At 35.1% G+C, this 14,703-nt stretch overlaps 1 protein-coding gene across 3 annotated transcripts in view; it reads left to right on the forward strand.

Annotated features, from left to right (window-relative positions):
- WDR70 (WD repeat domain 70) overlaps positions 1-14,703 on the forward strand; it is a 126,512-nt gene that overhangs the window by 43,260 nt on the left and 68,549 nt on the right. For all 3 annotated transcript variants that reach the window (XM_039709748.1, XM_039709750.1, XM_039709749.1), the window contains exons 8-9: positions 2,380-2,533; positions 3,844-3,920. In XM_039709748.1, coding sequence (XP_039565682.1) covers positions 2,380-2,533; positions 3,844-3,920 — 231 coding nt within the window. The remainder of the gene's footprint in view (positions 1-2,379; positions 2,534-3,843; positions 3,921-14,703) is intronic.

The following is a 14,703-nucleotide window of genomic DNA, read 5'->3' on the forward strand; positions in this document are numbered from 1 at the left end:
TCTTTAGGTAAAGGTTATGGAAGTCTGTTCTCTAAAGCTAATATTTTCACATGACTCATTTGATAAATTACTGGTTGTGTTCCATTGTGCTAGTTGCTGTAAAATCAGTTGCTTTTCCTTACTGGGAGAAATTCTAAGACAAAAGAAAACTTTGTTCAGACGTGCTGATACAGATGACGTTGTTTGAATTATTAACAGTGTGTTGTTAATAGTATTAATGCCTGTAGTTTGGCTTTTAGTATTTTGGTCTCAGAAAACAGGGTTTTTTTTCAGAAGACTCAGTGGGCCTTTATGTATTGCGGATTCTTTCAGAAATCAGATTTTCCTCTGACCTGTTTGTTATTACCTAGTGGTCTGATCCTTTTCATGCATGAGACATGCATCAAGTGAAAATATGTTTTAGTCTAGTTTTATTTTTTATTCTTACATTTCAACAGTGATAAGTGCAAAATATGAACGTGTGCTTTGGAGATGTTGGCTGTTTTCTTTTGCCAATTTCAGCATTGGAGTATGAGAAATGTAACTTAATGAGTACTTCATTCTGTATACAGTACTCAGGTGGAACTCAGGAATATTTTGTATGATCATACAATTGGACAAGAGAGCTCGCAAGTACAACTGAGAAAAAAATTTTACTTCCTAAGGTGTTTGTTCTCTAAAAATGGAATCTGATGTATTCTTTAGTCTAGGTTTATCAGTTGTCTGCAGAGAATATTCTAGACTTTAGATATTACTTCTCTTGTGGGTTTCCTGTAATTTCTTTCAGTGTTTCCTCTGAGCTTGATGTAGCTGGCCATCTTCTTTTCTGAGAAAGTATTCATTTTTTCTCTTGAGGATCAGAATGTTTATTCAGGTATTGACTGTGATCTGTTTTGGAAATTCCCAGATTTGAATGTCTCCTTTCTATTAAAACTCAGCTTATAATACTCAGTCCAGTTTGGCTGCCAGTTGGTATTACATAATAGGGTGCTTGAAACAATTTTTAGCTTTTGACTTGTAATGTAGTCAGTTTTGCCAGACATATTTTTGAATAAGAAACTTAAGCTTAGTTTACATTACTATGATCAATGAAGAACTTTTAAAGTATTACAATATTTTAAGTATTTTATGTAGTAACTCATGGTTTGAGAACCGATTTAATAGATAATAGCTACTGCTGAGAAAATTACATGAGATCACTACTGTATAAGAACTGAAATGCTAAAATATTAAGTTACAAGTTGCGTAGTTGGTTTTTTTGGTCATCTCAGTGTTAACTTCACTAGTTTCCTGAAAGGTGCTAGGATTTGAATGCACATAGTAGTGTTCTTAAGCAATGAGAAGATATTTCTTCGAGAATACTTTGGATGCCACGAGAATCCAAATCTAACTGGCAAATGTGTTCCGGTCCTGTACTTGAGATTAATCTAGAAGCAGAGAAGAAGTATTACTATAAAGTAACATTATTTTGCACATTCTGTTAGTGAGCTGAGATATAAATTCTGGCAGGTGTGAAATGGATAGACTGTTTTGCATTCTTTGTTATCCTTATAATGAAGTATAGGGAATCAAAGGGATATCTGCTTCACATAGAACAAGAGCCATGAAATTTGTTCATAATGCAAGATGCTGAGAGAATATGCAGAAGCTGGAATTGGGCTTTTCATTCATCAGTCAGCTTCGCACTTTCAGTTCATCTTTGTCATCTCAGTATTATTATTCCATGGTTTCTGCTGCAGGTTTTCTCCATCAATGGCACGTGTATGTGAGAACACTGTTAAAATAAATGAATGGTCACCTAAGACATAGTAAACTGGACAGATGGTTATCTCTTGTCATGTTTCCAGGGCTCATGGTATTATTTAACTTTAAGATAAAGTTTGCTGAAATTAAAGCCCTGACCATAAAAAAAAGATGCAAGAGTGCTAACCTATGACTAATATCTTGGTATGTGAGGTACAATGAAGTTTTATGTATGACTACAACATCCTTTTATAGTAATTTACAGATTACTGTAATTCCACATTTTACTTTTTAGAAGATGAAAAAGAATTTTCATCTCTAGGTAGTTAAATCTGACGCAGACTATTTTTCCATTGGAGCTATAATAGCATTCTTAAAGAAATATGTTTGCCAGAAATGACGTTTTACGTGTTTGATAAACTGTATGTGGTTAAAAGAAACATCACACACACATATGCACGCACATAGTGGAATAAAAAACTATTCCATTAGTAAAAGATTTTCTGCCTCCTGTCTCTTTGATATAGGAGTGTATATAGGTCTGATTTTGCAATATGGTTTCTCACCATTGACACTTTTGTTTTAGTGTAAGTTTACAGGAACGTTAACTGAAATGTTTTATTTCTCCTTTTTTTTTTCTTTCTTCTTTTTTTGCAGTCACCAAATCAAGTCTTTACAGTACAGCAGCACAGGAGATGTCATTCTTGTTGTCTCTGGTAATTCTCAGGCAAAAGTTCTTGACAGAGATGGCTTCCCAGTAATGGAATGCATAAAGGGAGACCAGTACATTGTGGATATGACAAACACAAAGGTAAGGTCAGGGGCTGGAGGTTGTTTACTTGCATGCTGTGAGTGTAAGACTAATAAGCAAAAAAAAGTGTATATTTTTAATGGTAGTTCAAAATGCAAATGAAGAAGAGTTCATTCAGTTTTCTGAAGTACTTCAACCACAGTTGGTTGCGTTTCAACCACCTTGCCCTTGTATTGTCACAAACTTTGATACAATGCTTCCCTTTACCTAGAGTATTTAAATTCAGGTCAGTTTTTTAAATAGTTTAAGCCTAAAAAGCAATGATAAAATCTAAAGCTCAGACTGATGATAAAATTGATTTACTTATTTCTTGTAAAGTATATTGCCAAATAACTGGGCTTAATGTTGTTTTGCCTAAAGCTGTTCTTGTCAGATGACTGTTTCTTTTGGCTGGTGATACATATATAAAACCATCGAATAACATCTGCTTTAGTTCTAGTTTGCTTAAAAATAATTTAGATTTTCATTCTCTTGTAAATGTCTAGAATTCCAGTATACAGTAATCCAACAGTCAAAATGCTGAAATACTTGTTATATTGCCTCATTAACTTTTCAGCATTTCTCTCCTTATTTGTGCTTAAAACAAATTGAAGTCATTGCAGCATTACAGGAGAAGTTTCCAAATTTCTCTTTGAATGTAGGCAATGAGCATGTGTCTGTACTTCAAAGAAACAAAGCCAACTGGACAATATATCGTCCAGTAATATAGTTATATTCATAGTCATCATAATGGCAATCGTTTACTTTGTATGAAACACTCAACTTCTGGTTTTTTGTCTTAAAGAAAAACAATTGACTAGTCAATTTGCAACTTCAGTATTTTATGAAAAACTCATCTGAGATTAAATCCCTCTTCATTCTAAAATTCTACTTCCTCAGCTTTCTCCGTAGTATCTTTGGCTAATGCAGATTGACACTGGTGTATTGTGTCAGTATTGTTACTATTAATTCTGTTATTCTTCTGTTGCTTGAAAAAGTTTGTGTGACACTGTAGTGATGCCTGTTGTTTCATCCTTTCTCTGCATTACAAGTCTCCCAAGAGAAAGATAAGTGTGATTCTATGCTCTTTTCTGAAAGAAAAAAAAAGTAGAAGAATGTAAGGGGTTTTCTAATTCAGAGATGAAAACAAGGATGAAATGGATCAAGTACATACATACAGTCTATTAAATCATCCTGGTATCAGTCAGAAGGGTTCAAATTTGTGCCTCAGCTTTCATGTGATTCCACTTGAAGGATTTGGAGTAAAAGTTGTAAAAACCGTGTAAGACAGCTTACAAGTTCCTTTAAGATCTCTGTGTTTATTTCTTTAGGGTCACACAGCAATGCTCAATTCAGGCTGTTGGCATCCAAAGATAAAGGAAGAATTTTTGACGTGTTCTAATGATGGGTAAGTATTGAGGTCTATCTTTGACACTGTTTTTTGGCAGGCTTGTTTAGCTATTGCGTTTTACTGTGCCTTAATTTACTTTCAATATCATTCTTATTAATCTTTGGTAACTACTTAATATAGTGGGATCTGGAAGCAAATACTATATTTGTTTTGCCTCTAGATAATGAATGTATTTTGTTTGTATTATTTTAGTTTTGTAACTTAAAAATTTTTAAAATAATATTTTATGAAAGTTGTAGGTTAATTGTTTTTACAAAAATTCTTGGACAAAATTTTAAATTTTACCTGGTATTCCTCTGGAGTAGAAAAATTCCTATGGAGAAACTCATTGTAATTGAATTCAGTAGGAAGATTGAGGATTTAAATTTGAAGTTACAAGTTTCACTTTAGGTGTAACTGAATATTGATGGATGTTGTTTGACAAGCGTCAAAGAGACTGTTATAAATTATTTTGTGGCTTCAGTCTTGATCTTTGTGGTTAGAATCAAATGGCAAAATGTCATGTGGCATCTGCATTAATTAAGTTACTGCAGCTGTCAGTAGCAGGTTCATGAATTATTTTTTACTGATGTTTCAAATATGCAATCTCCTTTAGTCTAGAGTGACAGTAGGGATTGATTTTCCCCACTAATGTATCTGTAGAGAGGTCCAGTGTAAAAGAAGACTTCAATGATCAGTTTCTTTTAAACAATATGGTTTGTTGTCTTTCTCCTCTAAAGGGGACTGACTTACTGGTTTAACATGTGGGTACATGAAAATATTATTTTAAGGGGAAAATTCACACTTTCTGATAAGACCGTGTCAGAAGGAGAAAAGCCTGAACACTACACTGTATTTTATGGAGAAATTAAGTTTTTAAAATACACTTGAGCAAACTGTATATTGTTCCAGATTTTAGGCACAGAGGTACTAGTTCCATAATAGGAATTATTATTAAATGCTAGAATCAGTACAGTTTGTTGATATTTTGAATGCAGTTAGACTTTAGTAGATTTCTTTATTAGGTTGAGTAGTTTGTAGATCATGAAAAACAAATTAAGATATTATAAATGATGAAGATTGTCTAATTTTCTCCCGTCTAATCAAGTCCCCTAACTAATATGCCAAAAAATGCACTCAGTACATTCCTGATACTTGAATTGCTGTGAATTAAAATGGTCTGGACAAGTAAGAGAAATCCAGATAAACACTACTATAAATGGCTGTGTAATTGCATTTTGACAGACACTATGTGGCTGAAATTACAAGAAAAGTATTTTAAACTGATTGCATTGTGCTTCATGCTAGTGACAGGTCTTTCAAGGATTTGGATATGTCCTGTGAAAACAATTTGTATTGCTTAATTTGCCCCACAGGGCTCGAACACAGTATTGTGTCTGTGAAATTTAATAGTAACAGAACTAAAATCTCTCCAAGGTTTAATCAGTAATTCATTTTAAGATTAGAGCTGTGAATAAGAATTGAAAATAATAGTTCCAGTTGGAAGGGACCTACAATGATCATCCAATTGTCTGACCAATTCAGGGCTGTCCAGAAGTTAAAGCCTGTTTTTAAGGAAATTCGCCAATCAACCATATCTCCAGGAAGCCTGTGCTGGTCTGGAACCAACCAGGTTTACATTATCAGTAAAGAAATGCCTCCTAGTGTCCTGTCTGAACTTTCCCTGACACAGCTCTGAGCATTGCCATGCATCCTGCCCCTGGATGCCAGGGACAAGAGCTCAGCACCGCCCTGTGCCCTTCCCCTCTCACAAAGCTGCAGAGAGCAGCGAGGTCACACCTTTGTCCAAAGTGGACAAGCCCAAAGACCTGAGTAGGGATGGTCATCTGATCATGGTGATATCTAGTCAGCTTCAAAAACATAATTAATTCAAAGAGATAAATTAAAGCCTTAATGTTATTTCCATTAACTATGTTGTGTGAAGGTGAGTTGAGTTAGTGAGTAGCACACCTTTGAAAATATAGGTTCCATTAGTAAATTTGGAGCACAAGTCCGATGAGGAGCAGCTGAGAGAACTGGGGTTAAGTCTGGAGAAGAGGCAGGGGTGGGGGACCTTAACACTCTCTAAAACTCCCTGAAAGGAGGGTGTGGCCAGGTGCCAGTCTATTTCTTCTCCCAGGTAGGAAGAGACTGGGAAAGAGGAAATGGGCCTCAAGTTGCACCAAGGTAGGTTTAGATTGGAACTTAAGAAAAAATTCTTCTCTGAAAGGTGGTCAGGCATTGGAGCAGGCTGCCCAGGGGAAGGGGTGGAATTGCTGTTCCTGGAAGTGATTAGGTATTTGTGGGGGATCTGGCAGTTTTAGGTTAATGGTTGATCTCAGTTATCTTCAGCATCTTTCCAACTTTAATGATTCTAATTGACAGCAGTTGCTGGAATTATACCAGCTATTTTAACCAGTATCATGTGAGTTTCTGACTTCTTTTTGGTGGTAATTTTTGAATGAGGAAAAATAACCTCTGTAACATTGCTTTTATATGGTATTCTCAGAGAGTATTTTGTGTAGAAGAGTAACATTAGAGTACTTATGTGTCAAGGCAGAGAGTTTAAGGAAAGGAATGGTCTGTGTTGGCAAGATATAATTGAAACTTTTATTGGTTTATGTTTAAAGTAAACAGGTTTTCTGAATTTTAAGTAAATGCAATTTGTACTAAGCATTCTAGAAACCAGATTTTTTTCATTTAATACTGTTTATTCGACGTTTTGCATAGAATGAGTTATGGATGTCATTAAATGTTACAACTGTATCTGTCTGTCAGTCTAATTTTTGTACGTTTATTCCAGTATTTATAGTTGACTTTTAGGTGTTAAAGAACAGTATTTCATCAATTTGTAAAGCTGGCTTTTTTGTTCAGGTCAATAGATTTGCACTTAGTTAAATGCTGGCTGAAATATGAAACTGTTGAAACTGTTGAAAACCAGCATGGAGCTTGGTTTATGTTGCATGCAAAGAAAACAATGTAATTATAAGAAAACATAAATTTGGAAGACTGTGGGCTTCTCAAGTCAGACCAAAAGACTGGCAATCTTTATTCTAAGGAAGAGAGGTCTAAGTAGGAGAGTATGTGATCAAAGTTTGTGAAATGTCCAAGATGGTAGGTGAGCTGAATGTGGAGCACTTGTTTTTGAAAACATCTTCTAAACCTAAACTTTCTTGGAAGTAGATATAGTTAAGTTTAGAACTAATAAAAGAAAAAAGTTTTGGGTGCTGCTCAGATTTATTTCGTAATGTGTTGTCACAGGAGGACATGGACGCAAGTTTAAAAAGGGATGAGAATACATGTTTACAAGCACTTATAAACAGATAGGAAATGCAATTCTATATGACAGTTGTGAATAGTAAAGGGAAATGAAGGGAGTTAACTGTAATGACCAGCCTCTGAATACAGGGCTAAATGAACCTATGATCAGATATAGTCAGATGTTTCTTATATCTTTGTGTTATTCAGTGACAGTAAATAATTAAGATGTAATGTCACACTGCATTACTGTTAAAAATGTAGTGTGTGGATTATCAAGCTACAATACTTTGCAATGGTTTTATATCTGGAGTTGGGTGGTGTTCATGTGAATAAATTTAGTGTTTGTTAAGGTCTTCTCTCAAGCAAGATGGTGAGACAAAGCTCAGTCTTGCTTTACATGGCTCTAGTACATAGAGATTTTTGGTATGAATGTTTATAGTTTTAAACAAAAAAAAATTTAAAAAGAAAGGGAAAAAAAAAAAAGAAGTAACAATCTTTTTACAAGGCAGGAGTCCTGCCTGTACCCAGTTTTGACATTATACATTAATGTGCTTTGAAGTTCATAGACCTTGACATATTACACTCTCACATAATTTAACAAGACCATCTATACCCATAAGAGGAGAAATTTAAAGCTTTAGAATATTGCATATCAGAGGAAAAGGTGCAAACATCTATTCTTTCTTTTGTCCTGAGAGTGTACTGCTGATCTTGTATACAGTGAAGCCAAGCTGTAGAAATTCTGCCATAGATTCCTATTAGTTTTTTACTAGACAATAAAATATGATGTAAGAATAAATTACCTTGAGTACAGTGACTGCTCTGAAACTTTTAAGAGGGAATGTTGATGTTATGTGTGTATCTACAAGTTGTGATTTAGTCCTCACATTGAGAAGAGGGACTGCTGCAGCGACAGGGACTGGGTTCCCGGCTGGCTGCGGCCAGTGCCGCCGGCAGTGCCGAAGGGGGAAGGGGCACTCTCCCGCGGAGAGACTTCCCGGGGAGAGTGTTTAAGGCGGAATGCCTTCAGGAGAACGAGAATGCTAGAACTGGCATGTGTGGAGGTGTGTGCACCTGACACTAAGCACCAAAAAGGGATCCTTTAGAGGGTCATCCTGTATGGGTGTGGGAAGATGATACCAGGGATGCTCTTAACAGCTATGAAGGAAAGCTGAACATCTCTTTTTGCTGGTTTTGGTCTCTGTTGGACATCACAAAGAACAGTAGAGTACAGCGATAGTTGTCTCTTAAACAGAGACTTCTCTACTCACATTACGGGTATTTCTGTGTGGAGAGGTTCTGTGTACTCCGAACCTGGTTGCCAGAACCATCAGCTTTTTTGAAGACGCTTGCAAGAAAAGATTTAAGGGTTTTCAGTAACACTCCAAGAATTTGGAAGGTGCTGAAAATAATGGTTGAAGCATGCTTCTTAGGGCACACTGAATGGCAGGGTTTGAGGCTGAAGGAGGACACAGGAGAGCACATGAGGGATATTAATGTACTGTTAAATCTTAATTCTTAGATAGCATTTATACCTCCTCTAGAGAAAACAATCATTCATAAACCAAATGAATGAGTATCTGCAAGTTGTAGACTGTATTTTATCTGATTCCTGTAGCATTTACACTGTCTGTCTCTTTAGTTGAATGGTTTCCACCTGCATACAGTTTAAAAATAAACTAAGGAAAGAAAATGGCATTTTCTGGGTGGCATGTTGAAACAGGAGTTTTCATAATGCATAAAGAAGTTAAAAAGCAAAATTTGCAAGTGTCCTTGTGTCAAATGAAAGGAACACATTTTAAATATGTTGTAAGTAAATGCTTTTCAAATATTTTAAATCCATCTTTCTTTTTATGTTAACCTGCAATAGCTCAAATACTCACTTAAGGATAGTCTTTATATGTTACAGTCTCTTTTGATTTCATGTGACTAAGAGTGTAGTAGGAGTCTGAACTAAAAAGTAATTGAAATGTAGGCTCTTATAATTGCTATTGTAAATGAAATGTTTTGAGAGGTGATGGGTGACTTATGTATGGCATTCAAATATGCTATAAATTTTAAAAAATCCTAGAAGTAGGTTTTGATAATAGTGTATTCTAATGTGCAGTTACTAGGCTATTTGTAAATTTTTTGCTTCAGACTGCAAGTATACGGGTTACCAGCAGGGAGTCTCAGTGAGTTTTGAATCACTGTTCAAGGACACAATGTTGAACACAGGAAAAACTATACAAGAAAATGACACAGTTCCATCAGGCTCCTCTATGAGAGAAACAGAAGCTGGTCAGCTTGCACACTGAAATGAGCCACAGCCTAGACACAGCAGTTGTGGAATGAGTCTGAAAATTCCTCTTCACTTGTATAAGGTTCTGCCCACTTATGCGGTTGTTAGTAGATACATACAAATCTCAGTAGCTCACTTCATTTTATTTTCCTTGAAAATATTCCAGATGATGGCTTGTGGAAACATGTAATACTATACTCTTTCTTTTTTTTTTCATGTTGTGGCCAGGTTTGGGGTTTTTTTTTGGTCTTAATTTTAAACAAATTTTTTCATTCTCGGGGATTACAGGTGAATAATATTTTTGGGGGGCTTTTACAGGTTGTTAAGCATTTATTTGCTTTTAATTGAGAAGGAAGTAAGAAAGTTGTCAGTTTTGTCAGTAATCTGGTGATTAACTAACTATAAGTTAAAGTAAGTTAATATACTTAAGATTAAGTATATGAATGAATAATACTAGCCTAGAGATTTAGCTAAAGTAGGTGTTTATTTTAGTGTATTTTTAAAGCTAGAATAAATGTTGTGCATAGATTCTCATGTATGGGAATTCTGGTATTCTCAGTGCTTCAACGTCCCAATATTTCATGTGATTAAAACTAAATTAAAAGAAAAGACAAACATAGAAAAGCAATTATCTTCTCCATGGAACTGCAGTAATTTTCAAGTTTGCATTACATATAATTTCAATTTTAATGTACTTGAGACTAATGATTTAATTTATATTAACCTTTCACTGTTTTAAAAGTATATACATAAAGCTTTCATCAGTATTGATATTAACTTAATCCATTTTCTTGCACAAGCTATCTTATAATGTATGGCTTTATGTTGCCTAGAACTTTAAATATGCCACAACTATTTCTGAATGATCAGTCCCTTTCCATTGCCTGTACTCCTTGCCATTCTAGATAAGGTTCAGATACAGTGTGTGATCAGCGCTCTTTTTCTTTCTTATAGATCCTTTGCCCCATTATTGGGCTTATTTGGAAGATAGAATTATTAAGGCAAGGATCTTTCATTTTAGCAGCAGTATGTTGGATAAGTGTACAGAGCAGCATTAAGAGTGATAGCAACTAAAATTCCAACATTAATGCATTGCCTAAAAGTGGAAAAAAGTTTTGGAATTTAGGAAGTCTTTAAAAAGTTTTTTATTCTCTGGAAATACACCTGAGCAGAGTGACCTTTAAAAATACCCTGTGTTTTAAGACATAACTAACTCTTTGTTTATATTATTCCAAAATATCAGTTGATGTCTTTGTAATAACAAAGAAGGAAGAGGAAATGGATAACGTTGTTTTTGTTATTTGGATGTTTTCTTATCACAAATGTGATAGGTAGTGCTGTAAGAATAAGCAAGAGAGGTCAGAGATGTTAAATGTTCCAGCAACAGGTGTTCTGTGTCTCTACTCTCATATATTTTTTTTCCTTTTAGAAGCAGAATCACAGCCAAACTTGAAATGTAGCAGTCATGAACTTTATGATCTGTCATTGCAGCTTGGGTTATGGTTGATTAACAGCTGTTTTACTGTAGAGCATTCCTCTCACAAGTCTTTTCCTCTCTCATCCTCTAGTAAATTAAGTTAGTGTTCCTACTTTCTAAAAGGTATCCTAGAGAGTATTTACTGCCATCACAACTGATCTCTGTGATAAGATTTAGGGACAACTTCAGTGCAGATCTGTCTCTAATTATTTCAGTGAAGTAGCTTCAAATCTTCAAAAATAGAATTTTACATTTAAGGCACAATTGAATCCTTAGTCTTTTTGTCAAATGTATGTTTCAAATATGAAGTTACTCTGCTCTGTAGAATATGGTTTTTAACTTTTGTTTTAACCATATATTGTTGCTTAGTAATTATTATCTGTGTCTTTTTTTGTAATTTCAAGCGGCAAAATACAGTTAATGAAGGATGAGTAGTTTGCATAGCATGTATCTGCTGTTTGCAGCCGCTGCTGTTCAGATGATTTTTCTCTCCTTTAGGATGTCTGTGAGACTTAGACACTAGTAGGGACTTTTGAAATTGGCTATATATTAGTGAACACTGCTGTTTCATGACTACTTTTATCTCAGCTTATCTTTCAGTCTTCATATGTTAACTATTTCCATCCTCTTAACTAGGTTTGCAACTAGAATGCCTGCTGTCTCAATCTCTCGTATTAGCTGCCTTGTTTCAGTCTCTTTAGGTAGGAGCTATCAGTGTATGACTTGTCTGTCATGACAACTGTTTTCTAGCTTTTTATTAGGCTCAGAGCTGCATTGAACTTGGTAATTTGACAGAAAAGACATTTGAGCAGGTCTGGAATAGCACTGCTGAAAATGGCCAGCAGTTAGTTTCACTGCCCATGGAACAATCAGTTATTCCCACGATGTTGTTCAGCTTGTCTTGAACTTCAGCCCAGATGATTCTGTTTTTCTTTAACTGAAGTCTGTGCCCCATGAGCTTAAAAGCCAAGTCACCTGTTATAGACCACATACTTAGTATGTTCCCAGGAGGGCACAAGTTCTGGTATCTCCTGCCTGCTTGGCTGTGCACTGTGAAGGACAGCTCCACTGGCTGTGAAGATAGGACTATATGGCATTTCTCCTTAGATTTATAGACTCTAAGCTTCAGGTTACATACTCTCTGCTTACTCCGGGTTGACAGCAGCTCAGCCTAAGCTGATTACACTAAAAGTGAATACAACCCTGGAGTTTGTTGAACTTTGCTAAGGCATGGAGCAGCATTGTTGACAACTCGAGAACTTAAGCTATAATTTTACTTTTGTTTAATGCTTTTACATATCAGGAATACCGTGCATATGAAGGCATAGTTGAGAGCTGTATTTGGACTTGTGTGGTTTCATGTAAGTGTAGTTATATTGTCTTGCTGAATTGAAGAATTTATAGATTTTTTCTGAATAATGTACTTGAAGAAATACAGTGATAAAGCTTGTTACATAGACTGTCCTTGTTTTGTTTAAAAGCACCAAAGTACAACATTGAAGCCAGCTTTGAATAAATACTAGTAGTCCTAATACTTCGGTGTTTGAAACATTTTATATGTAATAAATACAGTTAACACTGATCCATCTGCAGCTTTGAAAACTGCTGAGAACAGTAAGATAGCAATGCCAGGGCTACTACCAGGACATTTTTGTAAACTTCTGTTAAAACCTAAGCTTCAACACGGCATCTGTCTTCACAGATTTGAACGATAGTTGGAAAAAGCATACTTGAAAGTAATTACTGGTATTTTACCTTCATTTGGGGGGTCATTTAAAAATTTTTAATTGCCATCTTAGGCTTTGCTTCCACTTTCTAGATTTATTTCTTAAAACAACCTGCTTGTTATAGAGAGTAGGACCTGATAAACTTTTGTTAAAACCTAAGCTTCAACACAGCATCTGTCTTCACAGATTTGAAGGGTAGTTGGAAAAAGCATACTTGAAAATAATTACTGGTATTTTACCTTAATTTGGGGGGCTCATTTAAAAATCTTTAATTGCCATCTTAGGCTTTGCTTCCACTTTCTAGATTTATTTCTTAAAACAACCTGCTTGTTATAGAGAGTAGGACCTGCTTTGGGATCCGAAGTACCTACTCACCAGAAAGATCATCCTGCATCGTATCTAGTTGCATCATAGTACTTTATAGGGTAGGGAATGCAAATAACATTATGGTGAAACAATTGAATTTGCCAGAGCAATAGTATAACTTGGACTTCTATCTTAGAAAAAGTAACTCTTGTAAAGTTGTTTCAAGCATATATGTTTGTAGGTGTGTATACACATATACATTCACTTATTGTGCCATATTCCATATTGACAGGGAAATCATTAAGTTTGAAAATGTTTCTTCAAGATTTTTATGAAATGCTTTTATTCCTAGTACAATATTACAGTTTAGTGAAATTTTCAGAATTAATTTAGAACATAGAGGAATACAGTTCTGTCAACTGATTTATTTTTAGTTTTACCAAGGTAAAGTTTTTTACTACAGCGAGAAACTTGAAAGTATTTTTGTGCGTCATGTGAAAGTACACATTTAAAAAATTGGTTGATTTATTGGGCAAGCACAGAATTTAAGTATGCACCGTAGCTTGGTACTTCCTGAAAAGTTTTGCTCATTTTAGAACTCCGCAGGGAGTAAAACAAGAAGGGACAGTCTTTTCAAAGGCTTTTGCTAGGCAATTGCAACGTTCTTAGCTTAGGATGGGAAGGCAGAAATTTTGGTGTGTATATTTGCTTCTTTTATCCCAGATCACACAGTAGTTCACTTCTCACCTGAATTGTGCTCTACTTGGGTCATATGGATAAGCTTCCCTGAAACTTGTTTCCTAACCCCTTTCAGTCAGACTGGAAAAGCTTTTCTCTTACGTATTCTCTGGGCCTGGCTCACCTTGACTGGGAAAAGAGAATACTTTGTGCTAACTTTCTGTTAGTTGAGCTGTGAGGGTAACTTCTGGCAGAATGGAAAACATGGGAAACGGGAAGTTTTAGTATTTCTACCCACTCAATTTAACATCAGATAGGGAAGAAGACGGAAATTTGCCGTTTGTGGAATTGATAGGAAATTTCCCATGGTTTAGAGTCATACACAGGTTATTGGGCAAATACTTCCATTGTGTTGACTTTGTTCCTCAAGTGTCTTTCACTGGCAATTTCTTCTTCTGTCTTCTCCCGTAAGAAATGTATTACATCTTTTATGAAGATGGAATCCTTTCTTCTCACGTATTCACTGGTAATTTTAACCTATAACTAACTCAGTTTAAAGGACTGTTTTCTCATGAGATATGCATCTTATTCAAATGACCTGAATTCTTTCATTATTCTAGTACTAATGGGAAGTACCTTAGCTTGGTAAACTAAACTAAACTATTTTTGTTTGATAATAAGTGAAGTAGAGTAGACAAGGATTTATTTTGGCACATTTCCATACAAAGATAAAATATACATTATATCTAAGAAAATAAAATTAAATTGCAATGATTAATGTTCAAATCTGATTCTGTATTAAAGCTACACAGTAATGACTAATGATACTTAATATCCTATAGATCAAAACTCTGTGAAAATATTTTCTTTGTGATTTTTGACGTTTAGAATTGCAGGTAATTTCATTGTTTGAGTAATGAAATTTTAAATTGTTTCTCTTATCAGGGTCCTCATGTTATATAAATATATGTTTTAGTTAAAATCCCACTGCTAAGTTGCTTGTTTAGAGATGTATGTTGGGTGGTTTTCATTTTTCATGGAAGAAATTGGAACAGCCTGTCGTTACATTTC

Source organism: Passer montanus, unplaced genomic scaffold (assembly GCF_014805655.1).
Source record: "Passer montanus isolate IOZ18808 unplaced genomic scaffold, ASM1480565v1 scaffold22, whole genome shotgun sequence".
In the NCBI taxonomy this organism is placed as follows: domain Eukaryota; kingdom Metazoa; phylum Chordata; class Aves; order Passeriformes; family Passeridae; genus Passer; species Passer montanus.